The following is a 12,541-nucleotide window of genomic DNA, read 5'->3' as shown; positions in this document are numbered from 1 at the left end:
TTGTGGATCCTTTTTATTATCTGTTTCTGCTTTCTGGAGCTTCTTGAGTTTGCTCACTGGAAGGGTGAAGTCCAGTGAAATCTCTTATAAATTAACTAGAAGACATTTCTTGGGGAGGCTGTAATGCAGGTATGGGGACTCTGTGCTGTTTCATCTTTATAATGTTACATTCCATCTCTGAGACTCCTAATGAAGTACTTGACAGAACCTGATGGGAATCAAAGTTGTCAGTCTGTAGAGCATACAACAACCTGCTGTTAATTCGCAGTTGAGAAGGAGGTACAGCCAAACATCACTTCAGTTGGAGGAAAGTTTGAGTGCTTAGGATCTTTCATGTGTGAAGGAGTCTCTTTTAGAATCTGTAAAAATATAGAATAGATACCAATATCAGGTAACTTCTGTCGGTCTGGTTCTTCTTGACACAATAAGGTGTGCTAATCAATTTTTCCTCTACCTCTTTCTCCTGTTTCTCTCTCTGAACAATTGTTCTTTCATTATGTGTCTCTGTACTAGAGGGAAAAGATGGAGCCTTGCATTTTCAAATAGTCCTATACTAAAATGTAATTTTCCAACCCAAGTTGTTAGCTAATTAGTTTTTGTTTGACTTGATAACTTGAACATCAGATGGAATTTTCCTCCCTATTCTTTTTATGAACATCTATCATACTTCCTGTCCCAAAAAAGCTATTTTTCTTTCTTCTGTTTTTACTGTATTAACATTTTTTAGTAATTCTCAAATTCCTAGTGACATTACAGATGGTTGAATTGTCTTGATTAAGTTTTGATCTTACATTTGCCTTGTAAGGGAACCTGGTGACGTTTTGTTCATATTTTCTTTTTATTTCTATGTATTAAGTGGTGTTGGACTGCCAAGCAGTTAAAGGATATCTATAGAATAGGATAACTATAGAATATGAAGACTTCTGTCAGTCAGCTGTCATTATTCATTTGGCAATGATTAATCTGAAGGCCATTTTATGTGGATACGTTTTTAGTAAAGAGTGGATTTACAGATTGTAGAGTCTGTCTCACTCCTGACAAAATAGAGAAAATATATGTATGTATAATTACGTAACTGAGATGAACAGACACGTTCTCTCCAAACATAGTAGCATCACTTGGAAGATAGTGATTTACTTTGGTTTTGGCTTCCCCTCCTCCAGTTTGATTTCCAAATTTTTCCTAGCTGTATATAGCTGTTTATTTCCTAGCTATATATAGCTTTCTCTTACTGTAAACAGGGGTGAAAAATTAAAATATTGAAGAATTACTATTTTTCAACAGAGATGTGCACTTTATCTTGATGTATATTTAAAAGTTAGTTATAATTTTAATTGGAAAGTTCAAAGATGAATTAATGGGTTTGTGTTTGGCTTTTCACAGGGACAAGAAAAGAGACAAAGAAAAGATCAAAGAAAAAGAAAAGGCCAAAGAAAAAGAGAAAGACAGAGACCGTGACAAGGAGAAGGATAGGGATCGAGACAAAGATAGGGAAAGGGAACGAGATAAAGAGAGAAATAGGGAGAAGGACAAGGAGAGAGATAAAGAGCGAAGCAAAGATAGAGAGCGAGCCCGAGACAGAGACAGGGACAAGGATAAAGATAGGGACAAGGAAAAGGAAAAAGATAAAGATAAGGAAAAAGACAAGGAAGAGGTAGATCATAACAAAGAAAAAGAAGATACTGAGAAAGAAGGAGAGAAGGACAGAGAGAAGATAAAGGACAAGGAGGGAGATAAGGACAAAGGAGGGGATAAAGAAAAGGACAGAGACAAAGAAAAGGAAAAAGATGGGGATAAGGAGAAGGAGCGAGAAAAAGAGAGAGATGATAAAAAGAAGAAAGATAAGAGATCCAGAACACCCCCAAGAAGCTATAGCTCTTCAAGAAGATCTCGTAGCTCCAGCAGGTTTGTTTAGAATTTTTCATGCTTGTTTTGTTTTGTTTTGTTTTTTTGACTTGTCAGATCAGTGAGACACCATCCTAACTTTTATGTATTGATGTCACCATAGCTCTTACTAAATGAATTTGTATTATTTCTGTTATGTAGATTTTCCTTTCAAGTAACATCTGTTATAAAAAGCTCTATATGATGCCTGATATAACAGAGTTTCTTGTTGGGCTGCTGGTGCTTGACTTTTGCATAACCATATTGTATAAACTTTGCGGACAGTAATGAGATTACTTTTGTATGTATATGTATGTTACGGACAGCCAAAAGTTCTGACCAGCATCACATGCATTATCTTTGCCCTGATGAAAGTTTGAGTCACTGTTACATAGTTCTTTCATTACTTACATACTGCAGCATTTTGGTCTGTAGATCTTGGAAACAGTTGTTTTCTAATACCGCCTCTCTTTGGCTGGATGGCTGAACTGCAGGAAGCAAGCGTGTAGGTTGACTGGCTAGCCTAGGAAGAGACAGATACATTGTTTATCTGATGGCCAGGTGTAAGCTAAAAGTAACATTCCTTTATACTGCTGACAATAAGCAGGAAAGCAAAGTTGATGTGGCTATTTGTTTTGGCTCTGAGGGGAGCTTAACTAGCGGGAAGTCTGGATAAATTTGTTTCAGCAGAAGGACGCTGTGAGATTATAAACAATCTGTAAGCAAGCTCAGGCATATTCTAAAAGCAACTAGATGCATTGGTTAAGTTGTTAAGTTAAGATGCATTGGTGGATAAAGTCCTCACTATTACATCAGGAATTAGGGAGTTCAGTAGTATTGTACCAGATTTAAACAGCAAACTATATCTGTAACCCTGAGATAATGAAACGCTGAACAAATTGGACAAGTTCTACCTATTGTAATAGTTTCACTAGACAAAAGCAGAACTCCTCTAGTCCCCGAAACTCATTAGTTCAGCGTTCATAGAAGGCAAAAAAAAGGTGTAATGGTTTCTGAACATTGTGTCTGTGTCATGAGGTTTATGGCAAAATATTGTTTCTCCATTAAGCATATGCAGCTTCCTATTTAAATGAGTGGAAGACCCGCATAGAGATACTTCTGTCAGCTTTGAAACTGTTTTTTTCAGTCCATAGGCCTCAGAGTTTTTGAATTGGATAAATGCATAAAAATATGTAAGGGTTTCACAATATGTATCTTATATAGGAGCCTTGGTGGAAAACCAGGCTCCACTCCCAAATAGTAGGTGTAGTTAGATGGGTGTTACCAAAAACTCATGTTCTAGTTTGCAATAATTTTGCTCCCCCTTAGGAATCTTACTAGTTAAGAAAGCGCTGTGGGAACGCTCTAATGTCATGTACTTGAGCATGGAATTCTTGTGAAAATTAATGCATTTCTTCTAGTGCAGTCAAAGTACAAAACTATTCTTTGATATAATACAGATATTGTTAAACAAGGGTAGTGTTATTTTGAAGCTGGACACTTTTTATTATGGATTTACAATTTTTTTGCATATATAGCTATCCTTGGAACGTCAGTGCAGAGGCCAGTACTGGTGAATGTTGTTATCAGGAGCTTAGACAGTGGGACAGAGTGCATCCTCTGTAGCTTTGCAAGCAATAAAGAACCAGCTGTGTGGGGGAGGCTGATCTGTCATTAGAGAAACTTCAGCAGATGGGAGAAATGGACTAATAGTCATCTCATGGACTTGAACAAAGAGAAAGGACAAGTCCTACACCCAGGCAGGAATAATGCCATTGCACCAATATAGCATGGGGACTTGCTGGCTGCCAGGTCCTTGCAGTCAAGGAAACCAGCAATGTTGTGAGTAGGTCAAGAGAGGTAATTCTTTCCCTCTCTCCTCTGGTAATGGTAAGGACACATTTAGAATCCTGTTCTGGGCTTCCCATTACAAGACACATTCTGATGTACTGGAGTGAGTCCAGTGAAGGGCCATGAAGCTGATAAAGGACTTGGAGCTTCCTTCATACAAAGGAATACTGAGGAATCTAGGATTATTTAGCCTGGAAAAGAGAAAGCTGAGGAGCATCTTACCAATATGTATGAATATCTGATAAGAGCATGAAGAAGACAGAGCCAGCAGAGGCCTGTGACAATTAAGAGGTGACAGGCACATATTGAGCTATGGGAAATAAAGGGGGTTTTTTCCTAGTGTTGAAATTATGGTTTTGCTTGGCAGACTGGAACCAGTTACCTCAAGGGATTGTCTATTCCAACCAAAAATCTGACTGGGTATGGCCCTGAATAATGTACTCTGATTGACCCGCTTGTAAGATGCGAGAGGGATAATTTGGACTAAGTGATCTTAAGAGGGTTCTTCCAACCTCAGTAATGTCATTGTTCTCTGACAAGCAATTCTGAGTAGGATGGGTTACATTAGGGGTCTTTCTTTGGTGATGGACATTGCATAGTTGAAATGGTTACAGACCTTTCCAGTGAAGATCATTCAAAAGATAGGTATTTCAGTTGCCTGAATTTCAGTACAGCAGCTGACTGCTGATCATGTAAAATGAAAAATATAAGTGTAAACGTAAAATATTGGGCCAATAGTAAACTTTTTGGAGAAGAGGTGAAGGTGGAATAGGACATACAGGACCTTCTAAGAACTAGATGGCAGCTGACCTTGCTTTGCTCACAGGTACTGGAAATAAGATGGTTATTTGTGATTCCTGGCTGAAAAAAGAAACAGATTGTGAAGTGAAATCAGGGGAAAAGTGATCAGGGAAGTGAAATCAATTGGAAAAGGAGTATCTCATAGGCCAGCAGAGTCAGTAGCACCAGATGACATGCAGAATTTTATTTCCATGTATAGTTAAGAGACACAGGATCACTATAAAAGTATTCAGAACTTGTTTTTCTTAAATTTTGCTCTTTGTATTGTGTAAGACATTTAATGAAATGGGTGCACAAAATCTTTTTATGTACAAATGTAATAAGGATGGGAACAGATGCAGTGAGACACAGTTATGATTCTTCAACTAGAAATAAGAAAAGCAGAAAATAAAAATGAAAATAAAATTAATTGGATAAGCAGTTTCTAGTTTTAACACAATTGCTGAAGCACTTAATTTGCAGGTACATATGCTGGAAAGCAAAATTAAGTGAGAATGTATTCAGTATAGCTGAAGTAACAGCACTGAGAGAGAATAATCAATTTCCAGTATCCTCAATTAAATAAAGGTGATGATCAATGTGGAGATATTCAAAATGCATGTTAACTAGTGAACAGCTGATTAGTGACTGAGATTTACTACATGAATTTGAGGCTATTTTATATTTTTAGTTTATTAAAGAAAAATGAAAAGCTTGCTGAACAAAATACTTTGGAAATCTTGTCTTGTGCAGCTTCAGGAGGTATTGGTTTTGATTGAAAGAGAGTTAAATTTCTTCCTAGCAGCTGGTACAGTGCTGGAGTTTTCATTTTTTTCCTGCTTATTCTCCTCTCCTGGTGGGGTGGGGCTATGGAGGGTGATGGGCAAAGGGGGCAAAAGAAGGCAGAGAATGAGCAAATGCCACTCAGGATTTAGTTGTCATCTGGGCTTAAACCATGACGGTTCTTTTTTGACTTCTTTTGCTTCCTCACCAGTCCCTTCCTTATTCAATTTTGTCATGCTCTGCCAGGCTCTGTTTTCAGAGTTGAGGAAAGAACGCATTAGTAATTGAAACAAAATAAAATAATTATACTAACAGTAATAATTGTAATGGCAAGGACAGAGAGGGATAAAAAGTCCAAGAGAAGTAAGTGATGCACTACAGAATCACTCACCCCTCACTGACCTTTGGCCAATTGGGTCAGCTCTCCTGGCCATGCTCCCTCGCAGTGTCTTGCATACCTGCTTGCTGGCAGAGCATGGGAAACAAATGTCCTGTATTTTAGGATAAGTAACAACTAAAACATCAGTGTATTATCAACATCATTCTCAGACTGAATCCAAAACACAGCACTGGTCCAGTTACTAGAAAGAAAATTATCCTGGCCGAAATCAGGACAGTCATGGTAGATGGTATATGGAGTATCACTGTATGGATTGGTACTCTGATAGGTCAGAGTATCAGTCCATATTGTGATACTGACTGTAATTTAAGTGTCCTTTTGTTACTTATCTAATAAGTGTTGATTTCTTGCCTTTTCTAAATATTGAAGATTTAAATATTCACAAATTGCAAAAGCTGTTTTGTGTAAAAAGAATTGTGCTGTATCTAGAAGTTTTAAACTTCACTTTCTTCCTTCAGTTGTTCTTCCAGTCTGCTTTTCCTGCTTTACAAAGAGTTGACAGGAAAAAAGTAGTCTTATTTTGACAGATGGCTTCTGTGTTTATGTTAAATGAAGTTGTACTGACTCAGTTTTTGCTTTAATTTAACATGTCTCTCAGTATAAATGGCCAGTTATTTCATGTTTTGTTGTATTCAAGATCAGATTCCATAATGGCAACTTCAGAAACTCCATTTAGCTATGTATAACAGTTGCTTTGTAAAACACTTCAAGCTGTCTTCCATGTGTTACAGAATGATGACATTCTGTTTGCTAAGCAAGGACCACTAGAGAAACAATAGATTTTATTTATTCTGACTTTGACAACAGCTTGGGCTTGACTTTGCACTGTTTTCTTCTAAATCAGCTAATTCTAGCTCATACATTTACTGAAGTTGCAGTGATCTTCAGGTTGCAATGTTACGTTTTGAGTTTTGTATTGCTCAAGTTATACCTTTTGTCTTAATATGGCTCCTCATGTAATTGAGTTATTTTCCTGACTGGAGAAACTCTTAACTGATATTACTGACTTCAGTGTGTTTTCATTGTTATCAAGCATATGAGAATTTTAAAAACATTTTTTGGAAGGGCACATCTTTTTTTTCCTACATTGGCCTTGCCTTTACCACTAAACTGAAGCATACAAATATTTTTTTTAGTTTGTACAGTTCATATTTTGTTGGTAATATAGACTGACAAACTCAGTGGATATGTTTAGACCATTGTAAGAACTTTCTCTTTTTATCTCCTTTAAATTTATTATTTTTGGGTTTTGATGATACTGAATTTCTTGGTCCCATAGAGAAAGGCGTAAAAGGAAGAGCAGAAGTCCCTCCAAATCTCCTAAAACATCAAAAACAGCAAAAAGAAAGTCTTCACGAACTCCTTCTCCAAGAAGGTCAGTTTGATGTAAACACAGAAGTTAATGATTAGTAACGAAGGAAGAATTTGTAGTAATTTCACTGTTTTACTGCCTTTGTGCTAATGATTTCAGATTATTTCAGTTGGTCAGTATGATTCAGTTTTAATTTAAAACTAACTCAAAATTTTAACCAGTTTGGGCTCTTGGGCTATTCTTTCAGTGGCATAATTTCAAATCAATCAGCATTGCAGATTTCTTCAAATCAATAAAATTCCTTCCTCTGGTACAGATTAAATTGCTTTTTTCTTTGCAAATACAGTGTGTGGCGATCATATGAAATGTTTAGCTCTCTTCAACCAGAAAAATGCCATATTCTATGTCAAGGGATTTTTGGTTAAATTTTGGGAGATTTTTTGCAAGTCCATGCTGGGTGATTAGTTTGCAGTCAAATGATTTGAAGTTTGTTGTAGTTGGATCAAATCCTAATTTGAATAAAAAAATTCTGAAACAGAAACAAGAAAGAAAAAAAAAGAGAAAGAGATACAAATAATGAAAGAAGAGAAAGAGAACGCTCCACTTCCAAGAAAAAAAGTAGTAAAGAAAAAGAGGGAAAAGAGAAATCTGACAAAAGCACCACTACTTTGAAGGTAAGTTTGTGTGACCAAGTGATCAGCAGGATGAAGTGGTAGTGAAGCTGTTACTGAAATGCTCTCTCTACTTTTTCTCATTCTACTCATTTCTTCTATTTCTTCTATTCCTTACCAAATCAGTGCTGCTTGAGTTCAGTATTAGCTGGTTGGGGTTAGTAGGCCAGTTTAAGTCTACATATCTGATCTTCATTTGACCTGTAGGAGTTCATCTGCTTGGGTTACAGAAACACCTTGTTTTTCTTTTGTGTTGTGTGCCCTATGTTAGGACTTGCTTGGCTTCCTACTTTCAGGAGCAGGCAGACTATTGACTAACAAGCAGTATTCAGGGGTGGCTTGACTGTGAAACTGAAAAGATTACTTCTAAAATAAACTCTCATTGAATTTGTCCTGGTCTGTACATTGGATTCTATAGCAGTAAAGTTGAAGAGTTGTGAAAGAGTGGTATAGGATTTTCCCCTACAAAATAGAAAGTACTGCAGTTAAGAAAAGAAATAGATCTTCAAATTGTTTACTCTTATAATTTGAATAGCAGCACACCTTTAAAGAGTAGTTAGTTCTGCTCAGAATTACTCAGCTGTTACAAAACAGCTGGTTTTAGGTGACTGTTCAAATGCTTGAGGATGTATCTTACCCAAGAACTCTAAAAATGCATCAGATACCTGACAAAAAATGAGAAAGAAAAAATGTTGTCCCATTCTATTGAAAAAATGCTAGTGAAATCCTAATTTTTGGAGCTGCTTCTCATACTTTCCGTGGTGCTGCTTGTTCTATAACTTTATATATAGAGTTTATTTTAGTTAATAAAGACAGATCTTTCTGTGGCATGATTTCTTGGGTGATGGGTTGTTACAAGTGCCGAACTTCAGCCATATGAAAAGAAAGTGTATTTTAAAAAAAGGTGGGGGGGGCAAAGAAGCTCACAACTCTGTTTTAAAATTTGCAGACACAAGATACACATGTAAAAATTGAAACAATAAAATTAATGAGAGTTGGTTTGAAGTCATAGCCTATAATGCTAAGAATATTATTTTGTTGTCAAATAATTTTATCTTTGGTAGGACAAAGATAACAATAACGAAGATCAGAATTCAGAAACTGACAAGGAAGTAGACAATAGAGATACACAAAGGACAGATGAAGTCAAGCTACAACAGAATGGAAATTGTCAACCAAACGAAGAAAATCTCTCAGTTAAAATGGAAGAGGTTTAAAGCAAAGAATGGACTTCTAATTCAACTAAGGAATGAAATCCAAAGCATTTTATTTCCCAGAATGAGGAAGAAAATGTCAAAGCAATCAACCTGAACATGTTGATAGTACTAGTAGCTCCTCCAGTTCATGTGATAGCTTTGTTGTCTTCTTGCTGTAAAGCAAGAGAGCACAGACCAGTAGTTAATACTATGAAAAGGCAGATGCCATCAAAACTATTCATCTCTGAAAATCCATGCATTTCCATGATGGCTGTACTTGTAAAATGATTTATGTTAAGTTTTGCTATAAGCTGTTACAAATAACTAGAAACTGAAAGATGTAAACCTGTACTTCCCAAAAAAAGCTGAAGATATGCATTGAAGGTTGTTTAAAATACTGCTTGTTGATGACTTTTGTATTGTTTTGCCCTGTAGGTTAAAAAATCCACAAAAACTTTGTGTGCTGTTTGATGTGCTTGAAAATGGTGCATAAATATACGCCCTTCCTTTCCTTGTAAATGACAACTGTAGGGAAAGGGGGTTTAAGCATAAACATGGTTTTACTGTTCTTATGTTAAATACTCACAGATTAGTATGTTTTTCATTTGCTCACTGCTTGAAATTCTTAGGGTTTATTATTTAAAATAATTTCTTACTAATATCCCTGAAATTAATATTTCTTTAAAGTATTTGAACAATGCATGTGCTTTTTCTGTTCCTAGAAGGAATATTGCCATGTTATAGATATTAGGTTAGCTTACAGGGTTATTTTGGGGTTGTTTTGTTTTGTTGGTTTTTTTGGTCCGTAGAGAAGTGAGCACATCTCTTATGATGATACCAGAACTTCCAGCTTTGTTTTGCAATGTACTGCAGTGTGTCTGTTCAGCTGAAAATAGTACAGGTGCCATTAAGAAAATAAATTTTTCCTTTTTGTTGAAAAAGTATGGGAGCACAAGCAGAAGCTTTAGTGCCTTCTTAAAATGTGGTATTTTCTAGAAATGTATATGTGCTGTTACACATTTTTAGCTAAATCTTATATGATCTCTCTTGCTACTTTGCCACCACCATACTGTAGACAAAAATGCAAGTGACTTGCCAGAATGGTTGTTTGATTCACTTGTTAAAATAGTGAAGCTCCATTTTACTTTTATTTTTTATTCTTAGAAGAGATTTATAAATAAGAGAAAAGATGTAATTTGGGGACCACCACTGTACAAAAGTAGTAGCTGAATACAAAGTGTGCTGTGATCACCTGCATCAAAGAAAGCTCTTAAGACATATAATATACATTTGGATGGCCTTAATTGTTACCTCTCTGTTATTTTCTCTGATACCTGTTGGGCAATGTAAAAGGAATGGCATGCAAAGAAATGGGGGATAAATAATTTGAGGAAGAAGGTTCTAATTTACACAGGGCTTACATAGTAGAGATTCTTTTATCATTTTTTGTGGAGAAAGCATGCAAGAAGAGAATCACAAAACAAGTGGTTTTGTCTTGGCAAAACATAGCTTTTTTTCTTTGAAGTAATTTAATTGGTTATGAGATTTCTGATAAGTTATGCTTTTAAGACATAATTATAGCTAAAATTGCATAGATTATTTTTACTACAACTTAATGCAATCAAATTATTAATTGCCTTACCTCATGGGAAGTGTTATTTCTTTCAGTTAAAATAAAAAACTAAGTGTATTGGCTATTTGCTTTCTACTTGTTTTACTTTTCCTCCGCATAGTTAGTTTTTGCAGTGGAAGGGAAGCATATTACAGGAATGAAAACTTTGCCCAACTCCTAAGGTAATGAAATTCAATTTGATTGTGAAGCTGCTTAATCACTCATTTTCTATAAGATTTAATGTTCTTGCCACTGTGTACATTTAAGACAACAGAAAATGCTTTACCATGTAAAGTATAGAACAGCCATTTTGTGATGTTTAAGCCACATGCTGTTGGCTGGTAAACAGCTAATTCTGATAAAAGAATAAAAAATTGTATGCTTACAGGAAGACTGTGAAAGATTGTGTCTTGCAACAACAGCTGTCTTATTTATGATGTGTAAGTAGCATAGAGCAAAGAGATTGTTTGTATACTTGTTATCTTTGGTACCATTTCACTAATAAAGTAAGTATTTTAGAGGGATGTTTCTGCTGGTACATACTTATTAAAGGAATATTTTTAGACCATCTGGATTTACTCATAGAGCTTCTTTCATTTTAAATGTGGATATTAGTGAAAACATATGTGTTTTAGTTACGTTTTCTTTGAAAAGCTAAATTTCTCTGTTGGAAAGAACTGGAATTCTTTCAGTGTATCATGTTTTAGCTGGTATTAGTTTGGTTTCTTGAGTTTTTTTATCCTGAAATAGCATAATTCTGTGATGTTATAAAATGATGATCAGTTATAAAATATGTAAAGGATTGTGTACACTTAGCTGACAAACATGCCTTTGGAAGTTAATAGTTATGGAAACGTGCCTTTGGAAGTTAATAGTTATGGGTGGCAGCCTTAAATTACTAAGTAGCTTACTACCTGTGTGAGGCTATATGCAGCACGTTGTTATTTATATATTAATTATGGTTCCCTTACAAAAAGTATCTTGGAGTTTTTAAGGTTTTTGTTCAGCTGGTTTTGTTGGTTGGTTTTTTGTTGAGGAAAAAAAAACAATCAAAGCAACCAGCCACCAAACACACATTTCTTCCCCTCCTCAAGTAATATTTTCTTGCAAATACTTTGCAAGATACTTTTTATTTTCTGGTTTTGTTTTGTAAATACTCTGCAGATCTGTGAGGTAGTTCATCTGTCCATGATCTGTCCATCTTACCAGGTGTTCCTAAAAAGCTACCCCTGGAGAACTATTAGTCTGTAAAATGCTTATCTCTGTGGAGGGTAGCTCACTTACAAACTGGTAACACAGCACAGTAATAAAGTTCCAGCCTGCTCCTACAGGACTGAGTGCATCATCCACTGAATGTGTTCATCTTCCATGGGAAGTCCATTGCATTCATTTTAACAAGCTTGTGTGCTGAGCTGCTGTGTCAGATCATCTGGTTTTGCACTTTGTAAATGGAATTAACTTGGGTAGAGGTCTTGAGAAGTGTGGTTCATGGTAGCTGTATCGTTTTACATGTAGTTTAATCTGAATTGGCACTTACTTGAAAATGTGAATTGCTCAGAAGAGTGAGTAATTATATATTGCCATTTTGCTAAGATCACTTAAAGCACGTAAGCATAAATATCCATTAGTGCCCATAGCTATTTCCCAAGAGGGTTCTGGATTGCATTCTGAAAAAAGAAGGCAGCAGAAGAGAATTTGGTGGATCAAACAGGATGTCAAGCTCAAAATAGAGGTGGCTTGTGGTTTGGATGATTTCATCAAAGTAATGGATTTACAGAGGTATGAGGCATAGAATTTTGTTTACAAACTCCAATAGTAGTATGGTATGTAAAGGATTCTTAGTTTTCATATGTTGAAATTGGGGATAAGAGATTATAAAAGCACTTGGTTAGAAACTAGAAGTATCTGAAGAATACTTGGGAAATGGGTGAGATGTGGGTTTTGACTATTAGGTAATCACCTGCTAATTTTTTTATGGGAGTTTCAGATAGATACATCTGAACTAGCCGTATGTTAGCTGGCTGACAGCAACCTATGCACAGCTTGGATTCT

At 35.8% G+C, this 12,541-nt stretch overlaps 1 protein-coding gene across 2 annotated transcripts in view; it reads left to right on the top strand.

Annotated features, from left to right (window-relative positions):
• The window catches only part of SREK1 (splicing regulatory glutamic acid and lysine rich protein 1), a 33,016-nt gene extending 22,003 nt beyond the window's left edge, over positions 1 to 11,013 (top strand). For both annotated transcript variants that reach the window (XM_066569706.1, XM_066569707.1), the window contains 4 exons: positions 1,384 to 1,905; positions 6,978 to 7,073; positions 7,549 to 7,684; positions 8,746 to 11,013. In XM_066569706.1, the coding sequence (XP_066425803.1) occupies positions 1,384 to 1,905; positions 6,978 to 7,073; positions 7,549 to 7,684; positions 8,746 to 8,898 (907 nt within the window). In that variant the 3' untranslated portion in view covers positions 8,899 to 11,013. The remainder of the gene's footprint in view (positions 1 to 1,383; positions 1,906 to 6,977; positions 7,074 to 7,548; positions 7,685 to 8,745) is intronic.
• The last annotated feature ends 1,528 nt before the right edge of the window (positions 11,014 to 12,541 follow it).

This window comes from Molothrus aeneus, chromosome Z (assembly GCF_037042795.1).
Source record: "Molothrus aeneus isolate 106 chromosome Z, BPBGC_Maene_1.0, whole genome shotgun sequence".
Classification (NCBI taxonomy): Eukaryota; Metazoa; Chordata; class Aves; order Passeriformes; family Icteridae; genus Molothrus; species Molothrus aeneus.
The sequence above is the reverse complement of the archived record's forward strand: the minus strand, read 5'-3'. Positions and strand labels throughout refer to the sequence as shown.